We start from the raw sequence: 25,600 nt of genomic DNA, 5'->3' as shown, positions 1-25,600 counted from the left end.
TATGTATTTCTAAAAATCCTTTATCATTATCATTCAAATAAAATGCGTTTCGAGGGTTCGCGTCAAGGGGACACATTCATCTAAAACCATATATCAAATTCTTAACTAAGTGGTACGTTTTTTATAAGAGAAATCGAGGTCATATGATCCTTATAAAGAGTAGTGGGAAGCAAACAAATCATTTAGCGTTTTCTGAATAAATTGTTTTGTTGTTTCATTTATATCAATATTTTTTATTTAATGGAATTGATACATTGCTTCCTTTATTAAAGCACAATACGATACAATATTTAAATTCAATATATTACTCGCTTATAGTAAATGTGTAAAACTCGTCACCTCGCCACAATTTCTAGGGTATAAGTTTGCGCTTTGGGTAGATTGCTACGCGCGAATTTGTTAGTCGAAAGGTAAAAATGAAACCAAATTGTATTCTAATATAATCACATTTTAATGGAATTATGCATAATTAAGCAGCAATCGCCCATGCATATGATATTACAATAAATATTGAGTGCTAAACTTAAAGAGTACAAAAATTATTAAATGTGCTACAAACTATGTTTTAAGACTGGTGCGTCCACTTTTCTTACATTCCTAATAATAATTGCACACATCGATCAGTCCTTAAATGGCCTCGAGTCTGCTATTTCAATCACTAACAATTTACCAATGAAACTGTCAATAATTCTGACCGGCCTTCGTCACTTGACAGTGGAACAGTTCCATGGTTCAGTCGATTGAAATTAGCAGGTTCGAAGCTTTAGTACACATTTGAAGAATTGGAAATACGATATTTTTCACTAGAGCATTGAGAAATATAATCAGTCTGATCGAGCCTCATAGAGAGCATACTTAACTACTTATATAAAAAACAATATATAAAATAAATAAAACACAACGATCGTAAAATAGCTAATAGTATATCTTGCGATTATCAAGACAACCTAGCAATAATTTAAAAATTTCAAAACAAAATATCGAATACACAACCAAATCTAAAGCGTTGCCTCTGTGAAATTAGAATTAGGCAGTATTCGACATTAATATAAAACTTTAAACACATTTCTGAAATACATACAAAATATATATATGAAATCGATATTTCTGCAAAACATGTCAAAGTATTATCGCAACAAACAATTCGAGCGTAAAACAGTAGAAAAAGTGTTCCTTGCTTCACTTCCACACGCACCAGTCGGAATGCACAAGTCAAGCGACCAAAGCGTATTAAAATGTTGCTAAAGATTATCCTAGGTATAAAAGTTGCACTTTCCCGCGTGTTTTGCCAAACTCAACGCTAACGAGCTACAGATTATATCAAAACTACAATCTAACGATAAAATTGGCTGCTTATTCTAAATTTAAAATGCTGAACTACTGTAACCGGTCTAAGTATGTATTCGATTTTTGAAAATTGCTGTACGATTCTCAACGACCTATACGAAAGTAATGCTACGTCATAATTAGAATTCCTTTAATCTATGAAATAACTAGAACGGCGAAAAGAGACTTGATACGAGATAGTTTGGTGCCAATGCTTCCAGAGTGCGGTAGTTACAGTAGATGAACTATACATTTAAGCCCTAAAACACGTCTATTGTATGTAGACGTGTAGAGGTTGTCCTCTAAATATTAGCGAAAACATTCTAGAATCAAAGCAAGAAAATTATGACAAATCTACTGTATATACTACAGCAGATATTTTGTGATCTGGAAGCAGTGGTAAACACGCGAAAATGTGCGAAATGCGTAAGATGTTACTCCTCTGGTTTCTGTTCCTCTTCATCATCCAGGGTCCTTTCGAAGTCGGGTCCAGGTGCCGCATCATCTTCAAACACAATTTCTTCGGGATCGGGGGCACGTGGCAAGAACTCTTCGCCAGGGCAGATCTTTTTGAAGATTTGTTCAGCCTAAACAAAAAAGCTCGGTTAAAAAGAAATGATAAAAAAATCGTATGATAATTATAATATTTATAATTATCATCCTTGGAATAAATTACTATACAGGCTCTTGGTAGTGTAAATAGCAAATAGCTATTTGCTTAAACGAAAATATTTTTAAAATAAAACTAAACACAATGGTTTTTTGAACATACGCTTATAAAAACAAGCATTAAAAACCTATAATTTATCTACATTAAGAGCATTTAATCAAGCAAAGTTGCTAAACTTGTTTAAACAATCTAGATGTTTTTAATTATTAATGTCTTTAACAATCCCTCTTTCTGAAGCAACAAGATATTCACGATTCTATCCATGTACCTCGTACGAATACTTAATAATTATCTACGTAATTCGCAAATATTTCCGGTTTTAGCTAACTACTATACAGTTAATGAAGATGTAGACATTTTCCATCTAACCAATGCGGGTGCAGTGGTTTACAGTTTGTTGTTTCTTTGAATATAAAGTTGTGGTTCGTGTAATGTTTCATTTCAGTTTTCTTTTTATCTATAATTAATGTACTTATGTTTTCTGTTTCGTATATTGTGTTTAACAATGTAATCTGTTATGGCTTTACCAACGTCTTTTATGAGATTACAAATAATTAATACATAATATATAATTATATTAAAAATAATATTAAGAATGGCGACCATCTTGATTTACTTTTCGAATGGATAGAAAATGCAGCAAAGAGGTTGCCACAGTGCAACAGACAAAAACGCGTCCTGAAATCGATACAACTTTCATATTAAGTAAGACAACCACGCGTGACCGATGCTCTAGATTCCAGAAAAAAACTGTTAATCTGTGTCGTAATATCCAAGTACGCATAAATATATGTTAAGATTCCTTGCGATAATTTTCAATACAAATGAAATTTGAATTTATACCTCGACTGTGCAAGCGTTCCACATCGTATTCCTAACTTTTGTACGAACTGATCTGGCCTTTTTAACTTAATAATAATAATTTTTCGTCATAGAGTTCCTTTTTATTTAATTATAATAACTCAAATTCAATATTACCTATACGAATAAATTAATTTTGTTTTAATTTAAAAAAATGGTAATGATGGTCTAATAATATCGATAGAAGAAATCGGTATTTTTACCTTTACTTCCTGCATTTAGTTAAAAATAATACATTTTTTAATGATTTTCGAAAAACATTTTTTTTTTCACTAAATTATATTGAAGTGAAATTTCATTAACGGTTGTCATAAATATCACTCACTTGCATAAATTATTTTGTTTAAGTTCTTAATTATTTACCATTCTATAAAGATATGATATTTTATTTATCCCTCACCAAAACTGAAAGTTTCCTTAAAATTATACAAAACACTAAAAGTGAAGTAGTCAAAATATATTTTGATTCCATTAATAATGAAATGCAATAAAAATGTTTGCTTACTGATACAAAAAATTGTCTATGTCCTGATTATATTGGGCCTGATAGGATAAGCATACATACTTTGTAAACGATTATAAAAAAGGAACTATGTCTATTGATGTTCTAAGTCCGTTAATTTATTACAAAAACATATACTAAGGATGACATGAAACATGAAATGGTATCTATAAATTAAAAACTACCTGTCCCGTACTTAATGTACGAAAGATTCACAACGCACGCACATAATAATAAACTTAAATTTGTTTTTTAATTTGAGTTATAAACATTAACTTAAATACAGGTATTTATGTTTATTTATTTATTTCAAACATACACATTATCTTTACAGCCTATGTTAATTTTCTATTAAAAAGGGTCATACAATTTGTTGAATTTATGTAATATTTTTAGTTTTAGCATACCTACTAAAAAAGATTAGAGGGATTTTACTAAAAAAGATTATACGAAATGGCTTACTTTTAATATGTTTTATTAAAAGTAAGCCATTTGCGTAAAATTAGTTAATTATGTAAATTGTGTACTCCACAAAAGTGTTCTCATATAATTTTTTTTAGATAACATGTTTATTAAAAAATAGACAGGTTTTAGAAAAAAACTCATTTCAAATTCTAAATTTTATTTTTAACCTTGAAATTATCTCCTATTTACCGCCGACACTACTTTTAAAATATTGTATCTATCATTTCCTACGTGAAACTATTTTACTATTATTATTCTCATAGTCCACATATTATTTAAGGTTGCTCAGATATTATAGCATACCTTGTAATAAGAACGATGCAATTTATAACAATCAAAGACTTATTTTATTTACTACGTACATTGAACTATAAATTTGACACAAAATACGAACAACTGTATTTAAACTGAGTAAAGAACGTATTATTGCGAAATTAACTTAAAATAAATTCCTGAACCCCACATTACAATTATTACCAACGACTACTTTTCTATATAACAATAATTATATAGAAATAGGCCTTCCGATCGCATCCAGTTTTTTATATTTTTTATGACATATACAAGTATGGCCTCTGTCTGTTGCATGTCGTCGATTTTTAACTTTGATACATGCTTTCTTCATGACATCGAATCTACCTCAGAGATGAAATAAACTTGCATAAAGCCACTAGTCTAATACTTCTCTTTTCTATATAAAGCAAGAACTAATCGTGCTTATTTTATATCCGTGAATAAAACATATCAAACAGGCCTAACTATAGTTTCATATTATTATGCAATAAAGCTAAATAAATAAATCGTATTTTTAATATTATCTAATAAAACTTATATCGTTTTTCTATTCAATATCAATGTTAAAGGTTAATAGGTAACCAATGTTTTGAGTTCTGTTCCCTTTTAATGATTAAAAAACCTGATATAATATATACAATTATTATGAAATATTACGTAATATTTTTATGGATAATTTTTCATTTTAAAAATACAACGTCTTGATTAATAGAAGTGCTGTTTTATAGGAAGTGCAAAATGAGTGAAAAACTAGTTATAGCTGTCTCGCTGATATAGTATGAAGTATCGGGTTAAAATACCAGATGAGGCCAAATATAATCACGCGCGTATTAAAAATTCAAAGACCGGGTGAAGCCAGACCGCCTCGAATGAACATATACAGGCTGTCGGATATCGTGTAGGATTTCGATAGATATGAATAGAATATTAGAACAATGGAAATATACCGTGGAAATGAGCCCTTATAGAGATTATAAGGGCTTATAACCCACGTGACAGTTTTCACTGGTCTTATTAGCTCCGTAACTAGAAATCCTCAGTAAATTTAAAAAATATTTTCCCTTTAGTCGTAGTAGTCCCCTTAAATACGCGATATCTCGAATTATTTAGACTTTGTAACTCGAACAAATGTTAATTTCCTACATAGTGTTGACAATACACATTTAAACTCGAATAAAACGGAGTCGTAGTTAGTGAAATATAATGACATCTTCAAAAATTCAAAATTAATATTTGAGTTCGGGGGCTTCAAATCTATTCTTAATATGTTAAAAATATACCTATTCTAAAGAACTTATAGTATTGTTATTCAAATTCTACGTACAAACTAAAAATATACTTAGAAATCGCGCCTCTATAAGTATTTCAACAGTTAAATCATATTATCTCGAAGTTCTTGTAACTCGAAAACTCATCAACTCGATTTTGCATTTCCCTTGACATTCGAGTTATAGAAATCCTACTGTATAAACGGCTTGTTATTATTTATTCTTTTTACGCAATTAAACAATGCTTTTAAATACACAATATTATACAACGCATATAGTATTTCGGATCACACTTGCAATTCTGGCTTAATACTCAATATTGTTGAGTTAACCGCAAAAGGATTAGATTTCTTATGACACCTATCCACCACAAAGCCCCAACCCGTCACATATTCAAGTTTTTAGGTTTTCTAGATACTAGTTTTATTCTTCGCAATCCTATCTGAAGCATTCACGGGACGCTGTAAGCTATCTACCCAAAAATCTTAACTAATTTGTATTTATACTACCATTAATACTATTATTATAAATAGCGACTCTACATCGCCCAGATTGTCACTTAGAAAACATCATCATGCTTTTAAGGACACATTTTTATCTGCACTTTATGACGAAGTAATAATGTATACCAAATAAAACGTTACTACTATGTATGCATAAGATCATCAGAGATTCAAGTTTACCGCACTTAAGTATTAAATATAATATAAGGAGGCAGTGCAATCAAATTTGCTATATACAATATTACAACACTAAAACACTGCAAACTATGAAATCTCTTATAAGTGTAGATTAGACGGTATCAACTATCACTTAACATCAGGTGAGCCTACTACCCGTTTGCCCCCTGTTCTATAAAAAAAAAGACGCCAAAAATTATTTTCAATAAATATTCCTCTAAATTAATACTTATTGAGGAATTGGCTTTCGAGTCATTTTATATAGCAGAAAGACCCAACATAAATCTATATAAAATCATAGCTTCCAAATGACTACGACAAATTGGATAATTTTTATATTTGATACATAAACTAAAACTTAACTACATTTGTAAAAATCTTATAATTTTAAAAGTGTCTCGTAGACTGTGAAAGATATTATGAATGCCTATATTTCAGATAACAAATCGCTCGTCCGAAATGACGCGAGTCCGCGCGAACCGCAAATCACAGCCAGTAAGAAATAAATAAAGTAAGAGTGGATGTAATGCGAACTAAAGTATTTTGTAAAGAAATAAAATTTAACAATCACTCTGTCATTCACTTACATGCATCCACACACTCACCCATGCACTAATGCATGTTGTAGACAATGAAAAAAAATTAAAATAACAAAAAAATATTGTATGGAAGAGCTGGGAACTCCGACACCGGTAATTTTTACTACAAAAGGGTTCCCAAATCATTCGCATCACGCATTGTTTATAATAAATAAACACATTTTATTTATTTTTTTATCTTTTTTTGAATAAAAATTAATGAATGAAAAATTAGACAAAATTAATTTATTCATAAAAATCAACTTTTAATTTTATTCATAATAACTATAAGATATAATGACGAAACACAAAGCTATCATAACACAAAACCAAATACATTACTGTCGCGATCTCATTTCGCACGGCGGTTTTCTTTCTGCACAGACACTATCCTTATCAGATTTATATATTTTTTTATTTCTAGCAATACAGAACCGTTAATGGAATCAGAAATAATCCTAATATTTTGTAAATATACATCAGCGCCATATTTATTGATAAATTGTAATTAATGTTAAAGTATTCCGTTAAATATGGTTTAGATATAACGAAAATTCAAATTATTATTAAAAAAATCATTGAAAAAATGTATTTCTGTTAAGTCGGTTTACGGACGATAGTGATACCGTCATAAAACATTTATGAAATGATTGCATACTTTAATCATCGAGTGGAAGAGAGATAGATACAATATACGATAGGTACAAGCATACAATGAGCGTCACAGGACAATGGGCGTAAAATGAAAATGTGCGGGACATTGCGCGTAACGGGACAACGAGACATGTTTTTTCGTGCGGCTAGCCGGCGTTCATCGATTTATTAGTTGTCACGTTAAAAAACCTTACTTTACTTACCGCATTGTTCATTACTCAATATATACCTAATATAAACGGTTCTAAACAAAATATACCCTTACCTGTTCAACAGCTCTATCAAAGTCGAGTCCGGAGTCTGGTCCGGAGCAAATGTGTACGTTGTCAACTAGACTTGCGACGGGCGCGCTCGTGTCTCGCACGTTGTAGAATACCGACCACAGACACTAAAACAGAGTATTTGATTGAATTTAATTATTTTTTCTCAATATGTCTTTAGTTTTAATTAAAAAAGGAATTAAGGGGAAATAAAGAAGTCCAGGGGTTTTACGAGTTATACAGTAGGCAGTACCCATCAAGAAATGTATTTATTTTTTTCTTACAAAAACGCACGATTATATACAACTTTATATCACGTGAATGTCGATTCAACTCCTTGACACCACTGGCATAGTGAGAATACAGAAAAGGACAAAACCATTTGAACTAGTGAATTAGTGACAGTGCATGTTAGTATTAAGTGCAAAACAGTAAGTGAAAAAATATAACACAAGACAACAACAACAAACAAGAACAATGTCTTCCTGTTAAAAGAGACTGAATAGTGTTATCAGACACTTTCTTATGATGAATTTACCTATTAGTCTTGAGTTAGTCCGGATCGTAATGATCCATGATGTCTTAGTACACATGTATAAAAAATTGAAAAAAAAATTAGACCTCGAATCCGACTAAAAAACCAAATCCAATCATGGCTAAAACTGATATATGAATAAGCTACAATGCATCCAAATTGTAATAACAGCAATTTTATACTACTTAGATGTATTTTAATACATACTTTCCTTTCAAACTCAGTGTATCAAAAAATTTAGAAGATTTTACTCAATTGGTATTTGAAGTTGGTCTAATGTGGAACATTTAATAGGAGTTAGCATCCTTGCCAACTAGTACATTACTTACAGCAATTAATATTTTTTTATACATATATCTTCACTTAGACATCATGGAACATTATGAACTTAAGATTAATTTAAGTCTAATTTCCTAAGTATTGTTAGCATATAAGGTTTAAGAAGATGCTTACCTTAGGTTTCTCAGTGGTTTGGCTCTGGTCAGCATTCATGTCGAAAATCCTTTGTGCGTAAGGCATCAGGTCATTCTCCGCGTCCGTCACCTTGTTGGTGATCAGGTATACCACGACTGCAAATATATACTTATATGAATATATTAAAAAAAATGAAATCACTTTGCCATCAGTTAGGGAAGAAGTGCTTTTAGTTATATTAGGTACGAAAATTTTAAAAATTCTGAATTAGCCTGCTCGTATTAAGAATTTTCTAGAATTTTAAAGTCATTTAAATTCATTATTATTCTTAGGTAACACACTCTTATGATCGTTCATTTACAGATTTAATCTATCGATCTAATTTTACATTTACTGCCAGTTCTCAAAATCAGGGGCGTAGAACAGAAGAGCAGAACTAGCAATAAACTCTGTCACTCTTTTCAATAGCCAAGTTATTGTTTTACACAAAGTTTATAAGGAGGTGCAACCAATACACCATGACAAGACATCCTAAGTAATTAATAATAATAAAATAAATTAAAAACAAAAATATGTCCTCTATCAGCAAGAGGTAATTGGTGAAATAGGAGCACTCACATACATTTGAGTGGGGACAACAAGCAAATAAATATTGACTAAGAAATTTTTGGATACATTTTTATCCTGGGTTATGTAAGCCTAAATTACTATTAAGAATATGACGATTTGCCTCTATTAAGGGAAAGTTTTTTGTCCCACTGTTTTCAGAACGTTTTTTTTTTTCACTTTCTTACCACAAATTCGAGTGAAAGCATATGTTTTAGATAAAAAAAAACATTGAAAAAAAAAAACACTCAAAATACTTACACAATCCCTTAGGACAAGATCCGGTAGCAGGTCCGACTTCTAACACCGTAACAGCGTGATCACCGCCATCTAGCGACGGGAATCGTAACAAAGTCAGGGGCTCCTTCTCGCTGGGCATAATCGAAGCATTCGTGATGAACACGGCTTTAGATATGTCAGTACTTTCTGTCGGTTCCGGGGAGATCAGGTCTTTTGGACATTCGTTAATCCCTATGACGAGATGGTCGCAATTCAATGTCTTAGATTTACTTTCAATGACCACTATAGATTTGCCCTCGTCGACCACTTTGTGTTCGACTTTGTCTATTGGGCGGTTTAGGCAGTAAACGCCTCCGAATACTGCGCATAGTCTGTAAAGAAAACCAATTATCTATATATATATGAAATTATCGTGTCACAATGTTAGTTCCCATACTCCTCCGAAACGGCTCGACCGATTCTTGTGAAATTTAATATGCATGAATATGAATACTGAGTTAAGAAGTTTGATTGAAGAAGTGAAAACCTGCTACTAATCGGCGCTTCAAAGATACAGAATAAGCGGAATCACGGCCAAGGAAATCTGGTGGCGTACAGCAGATGAGGGAAAGAGAGCCGGAAAGTGTTGGAGCGAGGTAAAATGCGAAGCTCAAAAGCAAAGTTCATACATTAAGTCATTCATAATAATAATAATTTATTGCGAGAATATGGTACAAAAATATATAAGGCAGTAGGTACTATCGTTCTCATATTCTGCCACACAATAGCGCGCACATTTTTCCCCAAAAGAATTTTACATTATTAGTCATATGAATTGGTCAAGTCTTATATTTTTTGTATCGTACATATCATACATTATTAAATCTATATCAACTGTCTCACGCAAATAATCATTTATTGAATAATATATTTTTTCTAAAAGTAATAACCAAGTCAATTTTAAAAGGCTCTAGTCGGAAGACCTTTTAAATCTTTTGGTTAATAAAATGTATGTGTAGGATTTGTAAATCCTTATTGCCATACAAAAGGCTTTTTATTACTGTTCCAGATTGATTTTTGGCACAGCCAATAACTCCCCATGACTACTTCTTACTTGGACTAAAAAATATGTATTAAATAAAAATAAAAGTAACGATACATTTTTGTTTAGTATGTTGCTGTACCTAAACTGTAATATTCATCGTTTCTGTATTTACTGTGTTGTGTTTATGGTGCATAGAAAACCGATATTGTGAAGATGTCAAATTATATTAACGTAATTTTTACTTAAGTTTAAGCAAGAACATTTAAATAACCTCTTTTAAAATAAAACGTTACAAATATTGTAACGATTTAAACGCAATGTAAATCGCAAATATATATACAGTTTAAATATGAAAATACCGTATCAACTGGCGTAGAATGATTTACCATGAAAGTAAATATAGGAAAGTATACGACGACCCAGATGTGCACCGAGTGAACACAAAAATATTTATCACTTTCTATCATTGCACGGAATAAAATAGGTATATTATATTATTTAAATGTTTCTTAAACAATTCTAACTTTCTAATTATACGTCTTTTTTAAATCAGACTTGTATATAGAAGAGACCTATTTAAAAACGTTCAGTCAGCCAACTTTCATAAGACCTATGGCAATTAAAATATGTAAACTATAGAAAAATATTTTTGACTTTAATATAGAAAAACGGCTATGTGATACATGATATTATAATATGTAAGGATATATAAAGAATAATATTTGCGTTTATACACTTTTTTTAATTACCCACAGTACGACCCATAAAACGCAGTCATATTAGATAGACACTCGTTTTAGTCGGCGCGTTGGGCCTTTCAAAGACAAGGTCTCTTTTTAAATAACTGGGGGGTCGTATTTCTTAGGCCTCCGCCGAGAGCGATTATACAATTTACTGTAATTTTTTTTAATGTTAGGGTTTCCCATTATCAAAACAATTATCAACTAATTAAATAATCAAATACCTATCATGGGAGGATATTGTTTTTATTTATGTTAACCATGTTCATACAAAACCAAACTTTTACGGATTATCCACTTCGTGTTCGAAAAGTTCGAAATAAGCTTTTATTAAATTGCAATAAGCTTTTATATTATGTTAATCATATAAGAACAAATAATTTTTCTGTTATTTTTGTCAGATAACAAAATAAACAGAAAAATTACAAACAAAACAAATAAATTGAAAAATAGTTTGGTTAGTTATGTATACAACTTTGTGACTTGTATACTACAAGTAAGTACCTTGTTTTTATTTAAGTTTCACTAAGGGCCTGTTTCACAATGTCCGGATAAGTTCCAAATAAGCTATTTGTTACTTATTTGTAGGATAAACAGTATTTTTGCGTTTCACGACTGTCAGATAGCGCTATTTGTCATGAAATGCCAAGTATCTTATTCGGAAATTTTATCTTTCGAATAATTTATGTGTTGCATAGCTATTTGGCACTTTATCCATACATTGTGAAACAGGCCCTAAATATTATTGCATATATTTGACGGATATATTTAGTTGCACACTGTCTGAATTTACAAGAGTTGCATTATTTATAAGAAGTTATAGGTTTTATTTTTTCTTGTTTTGTTTAATTTAAATGTTTTTTTGTACTAAGTTACTGTAATAAATAAATTATAATATAAAAAATGTGTAAATAATATGTGTGTGTCAAGTCTAATTAAAGATTATTATGAAGAAATTACCTGCAGAAGCACTGAGGGAGTTCCCCGCTTCCATACATAGGCCAGAGGAAAGGTGTGTTGCCATAGCGACCGAGACTCATTAAAAACTTCTTGGATTCCTTGACTCCGTCACGGCAATTCATCTTATCTGTGCCACCAGCGATTGCGAACAGCACATAGTGGATCAGGTTAGGCGTTAGTCCCTTGTGAGTGAGGTAATCTTTGAATGGTTTATCATTCCAATCTGTAAATTTAGATTAAATTGACTAAACAGGTCAAATTTAGCCCCAAAGTTTTAAGATCCTCATAAAAGTTCAAAGATCGATTACTAAAAATAAATTACTCAGACATATCTCTGTTAAATAACTCTGTACTTTAGAACTTAAAATACGGCATATCAAGGCCACGTTTTGCGCGATATCGATACTTGTTGCAGCTTATTATGATGGGCAAAATTAAAGGCTGAAGACTGAAGAATGTGTGTGATTGCCGAACGTACAGGAATGGACCAGCATGATAACCGCCAAAGAGCTTTTTAGACTACCACAAGATACCCGCCAATTCAAGTCGTTATTGTTAACAGCCAAACTTTAGCAATAACAAGTACAAAGTACACATGTCAGAAGTGAAACTTCTTAGTAAATTAATTATTACTAAGCCCCAATAAATATTCCATGTATTTGTATATCTATATTCACACTGTATACGTGATGATAACATAAATAAGTAAAAAATCTGCGTTTATTGTAACTACTAAACGAATACATCAAACAATAGCGTGTATTTTTTCTCGATCTCCCTTTCTCACTCGCTCTCAATCAGTCTCCATCGCTCTGTCCCTTTTCTTCGACAAAAACGGCACAGATATTCGTGACGTGTCATCCATAAAATTTGTATCCTCACGCGACTGAAAAAGTTTCACTTTAATTTACAATTTTAAGTACCTTTAAACTCTTGTTCCATCTCTTCCTCAGTGTTACCAACGATGGCCGTCAGCATTTTCATGAGCTGCCGCTTCTCAAGGATGCTGACAGAGTCAGTGGCGAAGACATCGGCTCGAGAGCAAGGCACCGGCATCAGGCGATCGTCCAACCACGTAAGAACGCGTGTAACACATCGAAATTCAGCATAGCGGGCGATGTTTGATGATATCAATAGTTCTACGAGAGGCCCACGGGAAAACAACAGCTGGAAATTTCATTTAAATTTATTTATTTATATAGAATCGTGATCGCTCAGTACGCAACACCAAGATTACGCCGTGGACATAGACAAACTTTTTCATTCAGTCATATCTAATAACATTTAATGAACAACAAATCTAATCTTCTAAGTGATAGTAAAATAAGTCAAAGTCAAATCACTTATTCTAATTAGACCACCTAAAATGGCACTTTTGACGTTGAATAAAATATAAAGATGATTCTAGTTGCCCCTTCCAAAAGGTAGTTTCGTGTGGAGAAGAATGGGCAAGGAACTTACTCTTTTAAAATAGAATTTACAATATTTATATACATTAGTTAAATCATTATATGTGAAGACATTGTACTCCTAGAAATAAAACTACGATACAGGTCTATTGTATTGTTACTATACATGTTCCTAACATATTTACAAATATCGAAACCGTAAAATATCATACATTAAAGAGTAATCAAAAAAAATACTGAACTTGTCATTCTGACCAAATTGTGTTGTTACAAATATGTAAAAATTGTTGCCGAGTTCGATACCTCCAATAAAAATATTGGAAACAAACGGCAGGCGTAACTTAATATTTTGCTGAAGATTATTAATATCAGGCATCCTAATGATGATGAGGAATAATTTTTATAATAATTCCAATAGTTTATAATAGTAAGGAATAAAAGAGCGTATTTGACGTGTTGGGTTATATTAATTTGTTTTGTTGTAAAAAATATTTTTTTGGTAGTAAGGGGTAAGTTTTTTATTATTTTTATTTTTATTTAAGATTATATTTTTATTAGAAAATAAATATTTAAATATTAATGATTAACATTTGAAATGTTCTTTTAGCTTTGGGAAAAACCCTAAAATAAGGTGTACCATGCTACATGGTAATAGGCAAAAATAATAATTTATCCATGTGATGAAAATTTATATTTATTTAAGTTAATGTTACGATTCAGATTTGTTTCATTTGACGTTTTTTTTACACTAAATAAGATTTTAAGTTCATTAATTATATTGCACCTACATTATAAGAACGTTAAAAACGCTTTATAGAAGTCGTAAACTAATTATATGTTTTATGTAATTAATCCTTTTCATGTTATTGATCGTTAAAAATATCGTTAACATTGTTATAAAATTTATCAAAGTAATCAGTAAATATTTATAAATTTAATAGAGCATTTTGTAGACGGTCTCTCAGGCGCCTAATTCAATTGTAACGGAGGCGTGAACATACGAAAATATCACGCATATTTCTCTAGCGAGACTTGTAATCCGCCCGGGTTCACATTTGAGACGCACTCGTAAAAATTCTTGTATGCTACATAATTAGAAGATTGTAGTCTTAGATCCGGGATCCATGTAACTAAAATAAGAAAGTAAAAATTAAAAATAAATTAGTTGTTAATTAATTACTATTAATTGCAGCAGGCTTATGATGGCAGAGGTTGTTTTTATAAGTTCATGATATCGAAATCAGCTTATAAAAAATTGTTTCATCTAAATAACAGATGAGGGTATATTTTTCTAATCCTGGATCTTAGACTATTGGTTTAGGAGCGAGCTTTACACGAACTTTGACTCCCGTATGTAAAAAAACATATTGGTTTCTTACATACGGGAATACGATACGATATAGACATACGGGAGTCACACTTAACGCTAAGTCTCGTTTCCCTTTGGGAGCGTTCAAGTATTATGTAACAAAGGAGGGGGAAGTTTGGGGTAAAACGTTACGATGCGGGGCGGGGACTGAATTATGCGTTAATATTATTTTCGAATTTCCGATACTTTGCACCACACAAATGGCAACTTTTAGGTTTAATGAGTCACTAACTGGTAACGAAACGTACTATTACGGGTACAGAAAAACGTTACGGCGCGTTACATGGGAGGGGGGTCAAGAATATCCAAAAATTGCGTGACGTAATACTCGATCGCTCCCTTTATCATTTTTTATAGAACAGGAGGCAGGAGTCTAATGTTTCTGCATATAGCCGTACTTTTAAAGTTAAATGGATATTTAATCCATTCCATTATTATATACTATATCCATTGAAATCTCATGTTATTGAGACTAAGAGCAGGAAATGTTCTAGACTCAATGTGTTATATTAAACTAACACTCTTGTAAATGATGTTTGGACAAAATCTTATCTTCAATTATTTTATGTCAACGCCTTAGGCTCTGTTTTAAGTAAGACTGAAATTTAGTAAGTGTTATATAGAACTGTATGTAAAAATCGAATACATTAATGTCACACGGCATTAACATTTAGTGATACATCACACAATCTTTGACATGTATGACAAAACTTGAAGCCATTGCGTCTGAAATATTCACCATATTTCTATTTAATACACACCTGACAATCAATGTGTATCTAATTTCATTAAACAATGTTAGATACGCTAATTATAACAGAGTATAAAGTTTTTATCGTTTTAATGTTTTTGTACGAAAAATAACTATTATATTGTTAATAGCGAAAGTACAAACAAATGGATTTTTAGATACCATATTGTGTTAATAACCAAATTTCATACAACATCTAAGCCATCGAAATCATATAATATGAAAAACATCTAATACTTCAATATTTAACCATAATAAAAAAAATCAGTAGCGCTACAACATTTTTAGTTCTGGGCCTCAGATTTATGTATGTGTTTCATGATCATTTGTCAATCTAATAGGCAAGTAGGTGATCAGCCTCTCGTCCCTGACGCACGCCGTCGACTTTTTGGTCGGTTTCCTCACATTGTTTCCTTCACCGTTCAAGCGAATTTTAAATGTGCACAAATAAGGTCCAACGGTGCACAGCCGGGGTTCGAACCTACGCCTTTAGGGATATGAGTCGCAACTTGAAGCCTCTAGGCCAACACTGCTCTTGCCATAATAAATAAACTTATTTATTGATCTTAATTCAAAAACTTTAATCACGCATTGTATATTGTTTTCCGTTGAATAAGATACGACTTACGAGATAACAATGATCAAACCCTTAACTTTTTATCTAGATACAAAGTACAGGCCCAGTTTCAGATATAAAAGGATAAATTATCGTTATACTAACCTACCACATAGACAAAAGGTCAATGCCCTTTCGCACTCAGCAATTTCAGTAAAAAACATCGTTGAAGATTTTTTACTTTTTCGCGTAGAATAAAAGCTACACGTTTTGTTATATCAGTATTGGTATAAAGTTTAATCAAAATATAATTTCTCCTAATGAAGCAGCTGTTGTTAACCGTTTTATTTGGCATCAGTTGTGGAAGTCATTAAAATATCTGGAGCGGTGGAGAGACCGTTATGTTTAATGGAAGTGGAAACTTTTTGCTTTTTATCTATGCTCTACGCCAAAACCCGAGTCTCAAGGTTAATGCAAAAATTCCAGAGTAACTTCTCTAACGCATCTTCGAACCAAATATTTTCTAAATAGTGAGCTAAGTTTAAATAGAAAAACTGTGGCTCTTGCAAACATAATATTTCAACAGGTATTTGATAAATAGCAATTTATACGCGTGTCGACAGAGAACATAATTTTGCAAACACCAAACTGAAAATGAATCTTAGGTACCGATATTCATATCCGATCTATGCATCTGTTTCATTAATATTGTCGCCGGAAAATAAATTGGGAAAAGACCGCTCGAAATACTTTTTTAGATAAGAATTTCATCGCAAAATCTGGCATTACATACTGACTGCCGGGGCTTACATTTTTCTAAAGAAAAGACTATAATACCCTATCTGAGAGTGCGAGAGCTAACCTACAGGTCATATATTATAGGAATATTTAATTATTAAAAGAATAGAATTCTTTGTTTATAAAAAAAATGGCTAAATCAACATAAACGCCAGCAGCCAGCCACGTAAATTCGTGCGACGTGTACATAAAAATTTTACTGTAATCTTAAGCACACAAAAAGCGTGACCGACGTGATTGAATAATGCCGGGGTGAATCATCTATTCATCTTAGCTAAAGTAGCTCAGTTAAAATTTACGACAACATTTTAAGATTTTAGCCCTATCATCAATGACAGTAATAAAGAAAAATAATTTTAGGTATATAGGAAAAGAAGGCTGCAGTGCATAGATTAACTAAAATCACAGAATATTTTCTTATCAAAGCGGCTTTGGCAATTACTTCAAATTTTATATAAACTATTTACAGGATTAAAATATATGACACTGAAACCCCTTAATACTTCACTCATTAAATAATTAAAAAGTTTCACTCATACATAATGAGTAAATTAAACTTAATTAACCAAATTTGCCGTGTTGCTGCATTTCACTTTAGTTAATGGTTAAACAAATAAAACTTTAAGAAAATATTTTATGTTCCTTTAGCCAAAACTGAAAAAAAAACCATACTCTACTCGCTGTACACAGATTTGAAACGTATAAACTATACAAGAGCTAAGGAATTCATTTATGAAATCCTATTTTGACAGAGCCTATCATAATTCTAGATGATGATTGAAATTACATTCTATAAATTAAAATAAATATAATTTACTTTAACTTAAGTTATAAGATTAATATGTTCAAAAAGGGTACCTTTGGTGTCATATCAATATTAAATTTCCTATATTCAGCAGCAAATTTTGTTTGACTCCAAATTTTCTTTGCAGGGTCTGCATCAGTCTTGTTCTCTTCTGCTTCCTCTGACACATCTCTAATGCACAAAAACATACTATGTTAGACTGCTCTTAAACCTATACTTATACAAATATTAATTTGGATATGGCTAATTAACTACTCTAAGTACTCTATTATATATCTGTATATTATATTTTCTTAATTTTGTTAAACTGCTTTTTGATCTAGCAGGAAATAATTTTATCTTATTAGGATAAGAATATACTTACTTTTCTATGTACCATTTCTCACTGAGATTATAAACTTGCTCTTGCCTCTTCGGATCCTCAGACACTTCTTTAATAAATTTTTGTAGACCATCAAAATTGTAAGAAGCCCAGAGACCTCCATAATGATCACTTGAGTCTAAATGAAGGACATTTTTACCAATCCTACTGCATGCTGCTGCTACAATTGACTCCACCATACCTTTAGAAAAGTAATCTTATATTTTTTTATGAAACAGATGATGTAGTTGTATAGGCAACTTAACTTTATATATATATCATACTATAATAAAACTATAATGAATAGCATAATCTATTTTCTTGCTACAAGGGGTCAACGACTGTAACTGAAAAAAATTACGGAATGAGTAATCTCTGATAACTAGGGCGTTTTTTGCATATGTTCTAAGCCTTTATCCGAAAGCGTTTTTTATATTAAGCTAAGTCGAAAATCTCGTGGATATAATGATCTCAAAATTGGTAAATTACAATTATGGTAAACTGTGAGTACAATAATAAGAAGTAAGATAAAAAAAATAGGATCGATACATAAGTAGGCTAGCTTTCGCCATTACAGCCGGCATGGGTTATTTCAAGAAAAAAGGCATACCTGTCCCAACGACGATAACTTGGAAATCGGTCGGTAAATCGTCGTCCATTTTAATTCCTTGTATAGCTCACAGTTGTAATAAAAAACAATATTTTATAAAGTTCTAAAAATGTACGTCCTTTGCTCTACAAAGGCTTAGTTTTCTTACACTGACATCTGACAATTGACTGTGCTGTGCTGTCATACGAAAGAAGAGGAAAATCTACAGGTAATAAATAAAAGATATAATTCATTCGTAATATTATTTCTTAAAGACAATATATTATCATGGGTATGTTCCGATATGCACTGCGACCACTGTACAGTGTGACGTCAATTCAGTATACTATGTCTTTTTTATTTTGTAGATGTGCTGTCATCCGGGCTCATATATCAAAAAATGCAACGAAAAAAATAAACTACCGAATTTGTATGGGCGCCCCAAGACTGTGGGATACGTCTTGTTAAAAAGTTAAGATTTTTTGCTCCGCAACGCAAGCATTTCTTATCCTATCCCTTAAAATTTGAATTACTATTTCTAAATACTTTTCTATGTTCCAGGTTCCTCGGCAAAAATGGATTAAAATACTCTTTTTTCAATTTCCTTAATTCCGCACCAACAGTTGAGTGACAACGCACTTGCTTATTCGTTTTAGTGACTCGTAGGGGATTTTCTTTAAACCAAACACGATTAAGTATGTAGTAAAATTTGACTCAAACATTTTACGTTAAAAATACTACTTTCACATTTGAGTAGGATCGATTATCTATCTTATCGAAAAATGTTTGTAATGTAGTAATACTTACTTTTCTGCAAGTTTTTAAGTCTTCTTTCAGTAAAATATCCTATCTAGACTTGCAACGCCTCCTTTGTATATGTGTCTTACAGGTATATAAATAGTTGGATGCGTGTAGAAAAATTCTAGCTAAAGATAGTACAAAAATATTCTTTTCTCCATTAAACGGTAAATCCGACATTAGGCCAATATTTAAATAATCGTTTGATGTTTGTTTTCCGTGACTGTGTTCACGTGTTTATTTTTTTATAAATACATATAGGTCTCTTGCACTTTTTGGCATATAAATTCTCGGCAAAAATGGAGTCCTTTTATATTGAAAGTCTTTGACGTGCTGGACTCGTTCAAAGTCTCTTTTAAATTAGTAGTCTTCTCGATAGTTTTATGTTGTTAATAATATTATTAGGTAGTAAGAACAAAAATAGTAATTTATAAAGCTGATAAAGATACATAAAATTCTTTCACGCTCATAAAAGAACCACAAGCCACAAAACAGCGGACGTGATCCGCGTCATTCCCTATTTGCTCTCGATGAAGAAAATTTATAGAGTCATATTTATCTTTATTATAGTTTAATGCTCTCGATTTGTTTACAGAGGAAACCGAAAATGCGAACGTAAAAATAAAACAGCAAATGACTCGTGTTATATATTTACAATATTTTTACATACATTTCAACATTTTACAGACTACAGGGAGCTCTTTTTTATTCGAGCAACGAACAGTTACATAAACTAACACGTAAATCTAAATCGTAATAACGATTTGTGTTAGTTAATCTACTGGACCCGCTCTATACGGGATGGTACACTAGAATCAATAAAATTCTCGTGTCCACAACATCATCTACGAAGAAAAATGGTGGCAGTATTTTTGAAACGATAATATTCACAGATAGGTCAAAGCAACATTTTAGGCCGCTTCTTTATTTCTTTTTGGTCAAAGGCCGCATCGATTTTATCTGCCCTTTGCACCTGATAAAAATAAAGAGGTGTTCAACATTTTAATTATATAAATAAACTTCGTAACAACATAGAAATGATAGCTACATGTTTACCCTTTATGGAAATTTATCTATTATTTATATTCTATGTCAAGCTCAAACAGTAGTACAAGCCAGTCAGAAATATATCGTTTAGGAGAGATCACCTTTTAATACAACATACTAAATACAGATACGTAAACGATTTTCCTAAAAATGTACGCTAAACGCGGTAAATGGATTCTGTTAACAGGAAGCAATACTGATCTTGGCGAAATTAAATGCTGTATCCATTTAATATTTCTATTAACTATTGATTAACTACCATTTGTAATAAGAATTTATAAGCGAATGGAAGGTACTAAGTTTACGAGGCCATTGTGCGTGTAACTTCATATAAAATAATAAAAGTACAAATGTAGGGAAATCTTAACTATTTACATTATGTAAATAATATATAACTACAAAAGATTAATTCGGTAAATTCTTCATATTCAACTTACATAGAACACTACGCGGTGTATCCAGCAACACCAAATAACTAAGCAATATAATTTTACCATAATTAATGGCACAACAATAATTCAATACCTCATTAAAGAATTTGCAGAAAACCCATACTAATGTTATTAAGATTATTTTCAGTCTAGTCTGAATTTGGTTTCAACATGTATAACTTATGTGCTTCAAGAAATAAGTCCATTTGATGGTGCTGTATTTTTATAATTATTTTAAACTCTTCAAATTTGGCTACGGTGTAATAAGATAATAAAAAATATTATATTACGATAATTTGATATTTTAAATTGAACTGAAACGGCCTATACAAAGATTCCACACATTTTTCATCGCCTATAAGAACATCAACATCGCAATACATCAATTCAATAACAAAAACAAATTATGTACAATCTAAAATAATTTTTGTTTAAAATATCAACATATCAGGCTGTAAAGATTTTGAACTCACGTCACATTATTAAACTTACAGGCTTTACTTCAATATCCTAAGTAATTACAGGAAAATACAAATGATCATTTTTGTTAATAAATATCAAATGATATGTTTTTATAGAGTACGTAAATTGATGAAAAAAAATACAATAAATAATTAATTCTGATATGTAGATATTTTAATTATTAATGCTAAATAACATTTAGGTAACATTCAACAGAAGGATCTTGGGGACTAGAACAACGTTTCACGCGAATGTGAGGCGCGGCTGAAACTGGTGGAACATACTGGTCTACTTGTAAGTTCTGTGCAATCCAGTGCACCCACCTCTGTTCCACCACCACTGTCCGTCGAGAATTGCTCAACTTCACCATCTGTGGAATCCGCATCATCTTCCGCAAACACCGAGTCTGCTCCTACTGATACAAGATCACTTTCTACAGCAAATGATGCACCTACACTACCAACTGAAGCTAGTGGAGCTAGTCTTTCGCTTGGACAGGGCGAGAGACGTCGCTCCGGAAGGGCACACACTACTGAAGAGCCGCGCCTTTCTAAATAGGAACTCCCGGAACTAGAACAAGTTGCCGAACTCAATCGGCGATCACGTGGACCACCCGAAAATCGTCTTTCATTAAACTTTAAAGCCGATCCGGGTAAAGAGTCTCCACGATGCCCGGAAAGCCGTCTAGGAGGAGCCAGTAAACTACCATAACCACCATACGATGAAAATCGTGAGTAACGCAGCCATGGGGGCTCCTCGCTTAATGAGGGTCGGGATCGTGCACGTTCTGATAGAGCCTCTTCTATGGCCAAATTTAATTGCCTTTCTTCTTCCACCGCTTCTTCCTCGGCCACAACAGCCTCAGCCAATTCAACCAGCTTTGGATCGTTCAATGCCTTGACTGATTTACTACGGCTTTTATAAACAATTAAGAAAACCATAAGTGCGAAAAAACCGCCCAAAGTGGCGGCTATTCGGACACCTGTCATGACGTCGTATGTGGCATAAAACTCAATCCGAACTCGATCTCGCTCAGCTTGTGAACGATCTGTGGAATTTTCCGTTGTGCTCGATTCTGCATCAGCCCATCCATCTCGATTCTCCATCGCGTGGTCAAATGTTCATTTCCTGCAAAATAAACAGTCATTGATAATAGTAATATCACCTATCCACTCCACCCAATAAGATATGACAGATAGTGCTTTTTCGATAACAAAATTTAAGCTCTCAACTAAAAAAGCTGACAAAATATAGCAGATAATTCGACATACGTACATACGTAGGTGTCAAAAAGCTTTACTGTATTTTTAAAAAGAGATCTTATATGTAATGAAGTCAAGTCTGAAGACTGTGATACAATGTCGACTCTAGACGATTTCCGTTTACTAGTTACCGCAGCTCCGACTAACCGCCCAACGACGTAACTAGGACGCGGAATATCACCTTAATATGTTTATCTTTGTGCTATTGATACACAGTAAGTAAAAAAATGTTCAATGAAATGTCGTAAAAATATAAAAAAGTGCGTGCGTACAAAGTACACATGTCACAAGTGAATCTTCTTTGTAAATTAATTATTACTAAAGCCCCAATAGATGTTCGCGTACCAGTATATAATCACTCCATGTATTTGTATATCTACATCTACATTCACACTGTTTATACACTATATACGTGCGAATGATGATGATGATGACTATGATATAAAGTTCTAATATATAATGATGTACTACACGAATCACTCAACCAATAGCGTGTATTTTTTCTCGATCTCCCTTTCTCACTCTCTCTTAATCGGTCTGAATTGCTCTCTCCATTTTCTTCAACAAAAACGCTACACATCTTCGTCACCGTTTCGTAAAATTTTACCCTCAACCGACTAAGAAATTAATGTTTAAAATAAAACTAATACCTGCGTCCTCACGATTATCAAGTAATAAGTTGGTCTCTACGGAACATTTTTAAGAATTTACGTTGAGACCAACTTATTATGCACTCTCAGTGAAGGAAAATTTCTACGTTTATATTAATGCAATTTTTTTTGGTTTAGACAGTTAACGACATGAAAAAATTGTGAAATAAAGTAGATATTATTCAAATTACATCGCAGTTGACATTAACATTCATCTTTCGTGGAAACTTATAAATAACTAAAGCGACAGAGTCATTTACACTTCAGAGAATTCCGTGAAAATGGTTAGAAATTTTACAAATACATTACAAGGACAAATCCCAGTTTTATAGTGCACAGAGAATGGAAACGTTTTGGCTCAGTTCATCAGATTATCATTTTATTGCTACAATCATAATAATCGAACATTAATGCGCTTGTGCTATTTTTGATTTCCTAAATGTCTTCGATTTAATATTATTTGTATGAATAAATCCAAATATCGCGTCGTGACATAGGCGACTATATTTTATATACTAATACATAATATATGATATGTAAAAATATTACATTTTCGACTTCTGAACGTTAAAGACATTTAAACGACCCTTGCTCACCGTAAATAGATTGATAGAGCGTCTGCTAAATTTCTTACTGGTCATCACGTCGTCGTTAGGGACATGAAGTATTATAACAGTAACGGTATCATGATATATTTTAGAGTCATTAATTTTATTAAGCGATATACTACATTTTGTTGTATTAAAGGGTTTGTACAAATCTAAGATATAATCGTCACTAAAGCAGTGCATGATTATTGACATAGTTTGTTTTGTAAAGGTAACGGATGTCTCTAACGACTTTGACGCTTAGATCTTAGAATAATCTGCAAAACCTTGAGTTTATTGCATACACAATACGTATATTATGTTTCAATTTGTTCAAAAATATATTTTAAACGATCTTTTCTACCGACTTTGAAGCCGTGTTCTTTAAAAGCAAAACTTCAATTAGCTTAAAACGTCCTATTGTAAAACACAAGAATTTTGGCATTGTTATTCGTGCTTTAAAAAGGCATTGGTTATTATTTGCATGTTGCTTTTTATCCTGTTACTTAAATTTGATTTATGTAATAGGAGGCAAAGAAGGCTGACCTGATGTAAAGTGAAACCACTGCCCATGGGTAACTCACATTGGCAGAAGGTTCGCAAATGCGTTGTGCGAATTATTTAATAAGTATATATTATAAAATATAATAATATAGATTAAGATCAGATGTTCAAATTTGACTTAGGCAATCAATAATTGACATTCTATTTAAATTGCTTCTAAGTGCAGACTCAAAAAATAACATAATAAGCATGCTTATGTTATCCTCATGCATAGACTGTTGACAATTTTTCGTCATATGAAAAAATTACTATCGGTAATTGACCAAAATGGGTAATGGGTAATGGGTAATGTTCAGATTCGAGACTTGGTGCTAAGTATGACTCTCGTATGTCAAATCCAGAACGTTTCAGATATACCAGTCTCTTTCTCAGCGCTAAGTGTCGACTCGATTTTAATTTTTGACAGCAAATAAAAATATTCTCAAAAAAGATAATTAATGAGCCTCTTACATTCTTCAATAATTATCCCCTTAGCTAATTTTCGGCTTATCGTGTTGCGTAAAATGTTGCCTTGTGTATAATAGCTGTAGCTATAAACAACATGCACTGGGCACAAACAGTATGAACTCAACACAATGCAACTAAATATAGATTAGAGATTAAAAAACACAGGACATTAAATGCATTATAGTAAAGTTAGTAATAAATATTATTGAAACTCAAACGATTTAGCTTCATTTTTATTTTTTACTTCTTCTGGCTTATATAAAAAAAATATGTTTTAGCTCGGTTTCCGAGAAGGTATATCCGTTTCACTACAGTAACAGCAGCAGCCGAGAAAATAGCTAGCTATTAGAAGCGAAGATAAGCAGAGCAGTACAACTGATTGAAATTAAGGCATACAGGGAGATTTCAAGGGGCGAAAACTATATAGCTACAATAAGCAGACTTAGCACATTTCTACAATATATTTACCACTTGAAAAACGTAATCCGAACACCGCAACAATTGACAAATACTTTGAGTGACGACGACTTAAAAATATTGTGTTCATGTCCTTGATATTTTAAATTTTATTTTGAACGATTTTAAAAGAATCCTTACTTGACATACCATGAATTTTTTTATTAGGTATACCCACAAT

The 25,600-nt window shown here is 32.0% G+C and overlaps 2 protein-coding genes across 3 annotated transcripts; both read right to left on the bottom strand.

The window, feature by feature from the left end:
- Nucleotides 1-430: 430 nt before the first annotated feature.
- LOC111001216 (rab proteins geranylgeranyltransferase component A 1) lies at nucleotides 431-18,888 on the bottom strand. Its single transcript, XM_045631994.1, has 9 exons — nucleotides 18,737-18,888; nucleotides 18,130-18,328; nucleotides 17,819-17,936; nucleotides 13,001-13,244; nucleotides 12,078-12,300; nucleotides 9,375-9,724; nucleotides 8,547-8,662; nucleotides 7,564-7,686; nucleotides 431-1,913 (listed from the first exon to the last, which is right to left on the bottom strand). The coding sequence occupies exons 1-9, from the start codon at nucleotides 18,783-18,785 to the stop codon at nucleotides 1,761-1,763; spliced, it is 1,575 nt and encodes a 524-aa protein (XP_045487950.1). The 5' UTR covers nucleotides 18,786-18,888; the 3' UTR covers nucleotides 431-1,760.
- Nucleotides 18,889-20,147: 1,259 nt separating this feature from the next.
- Nucleotides 20,148-25,591, bottom strand: LOC111001232. Of its 2 annotated transcripts, none has more exons than XM_045632030.1 (2): nucleotides 25,570-25,591; nucleotides 20,148-22,581 (listed from the first exon to the last, which is right to left on the bottom strand). In XM_045632030.1, exon 2 carries the CDS (start codon nucleotides 22,557-22,559, stop codon nucleotides 21,684-21,686), a length of 876 nt encoding a protein of 291 aa, XP_045487986.1. In that variant the 5' UTR covers nucleotides 22,560-22,581; nucleotides 25,570-25,591; the 3' UTR covers nucleotides 20,148-21,683. The 2 variants fall into 2 exon arrangements, with proteins under 2 accessions (XP_045487986.1, XP_022126725.2); XM_022271033.2 differs by lacking the exon at nucleotides 25,570-25,591 and adding an exon at nucleotides 25,432-25,563.
- Between the last annotated feature and the right edge of the window lie 9 nt (nucleotides 25,592-25,600).

The sequence above is a fragment of the Pieris rapae genome, chromosome 17 (assembly GCF_905147795.1).
Source record: "Pieris rapae chromosome 17, ilPieRapa1.1, whole genome shotgun sequence".
Classification (NCBI taxonomy): Eukaryota; Metazoa; Arthropoda; class Insecta; order Lepidoptera; family Pieridae; genus Pieris; species Pieris rapae.
The sequence above is the reverse complement of the archived record's forward strand: the minus strand, read 5'-3'. Positions and strand labels throughout refer to the sequence as shown.

Excerpts from the sequence above, each read along its gene's own strand:
- LOC111001232 (XM_045632030.1), bottom strand. The coding sequence starts at position 22,559 with ATGGAGAATCGAGATGGATGGGCTGATGCAGAATCGAGCACAACGGAA.
- LOC111001216 (XM_045631994.1), bottom strand. The coding sequence starts at position 18,785 with ATGGACGACGATTTACCGACCGATTTCCAAGTTATCGTCGTTGGGACA. Across the intron at positions 17,937-18,129 it reads GAGAAATGGTACATAGAAAA|AGATGTGTCAGAGGAAGCAG; the intron begins GTAAGTATATTC and ends TTTGTGCATTAG. Across the intron at positions 12,301-13,000 it reads GATGGAACAAGAGTTTAAAG|ATTGGAATGATAAACCATTC; the intron begins GTACTTAAAATT and ends CTAAATTTACAG.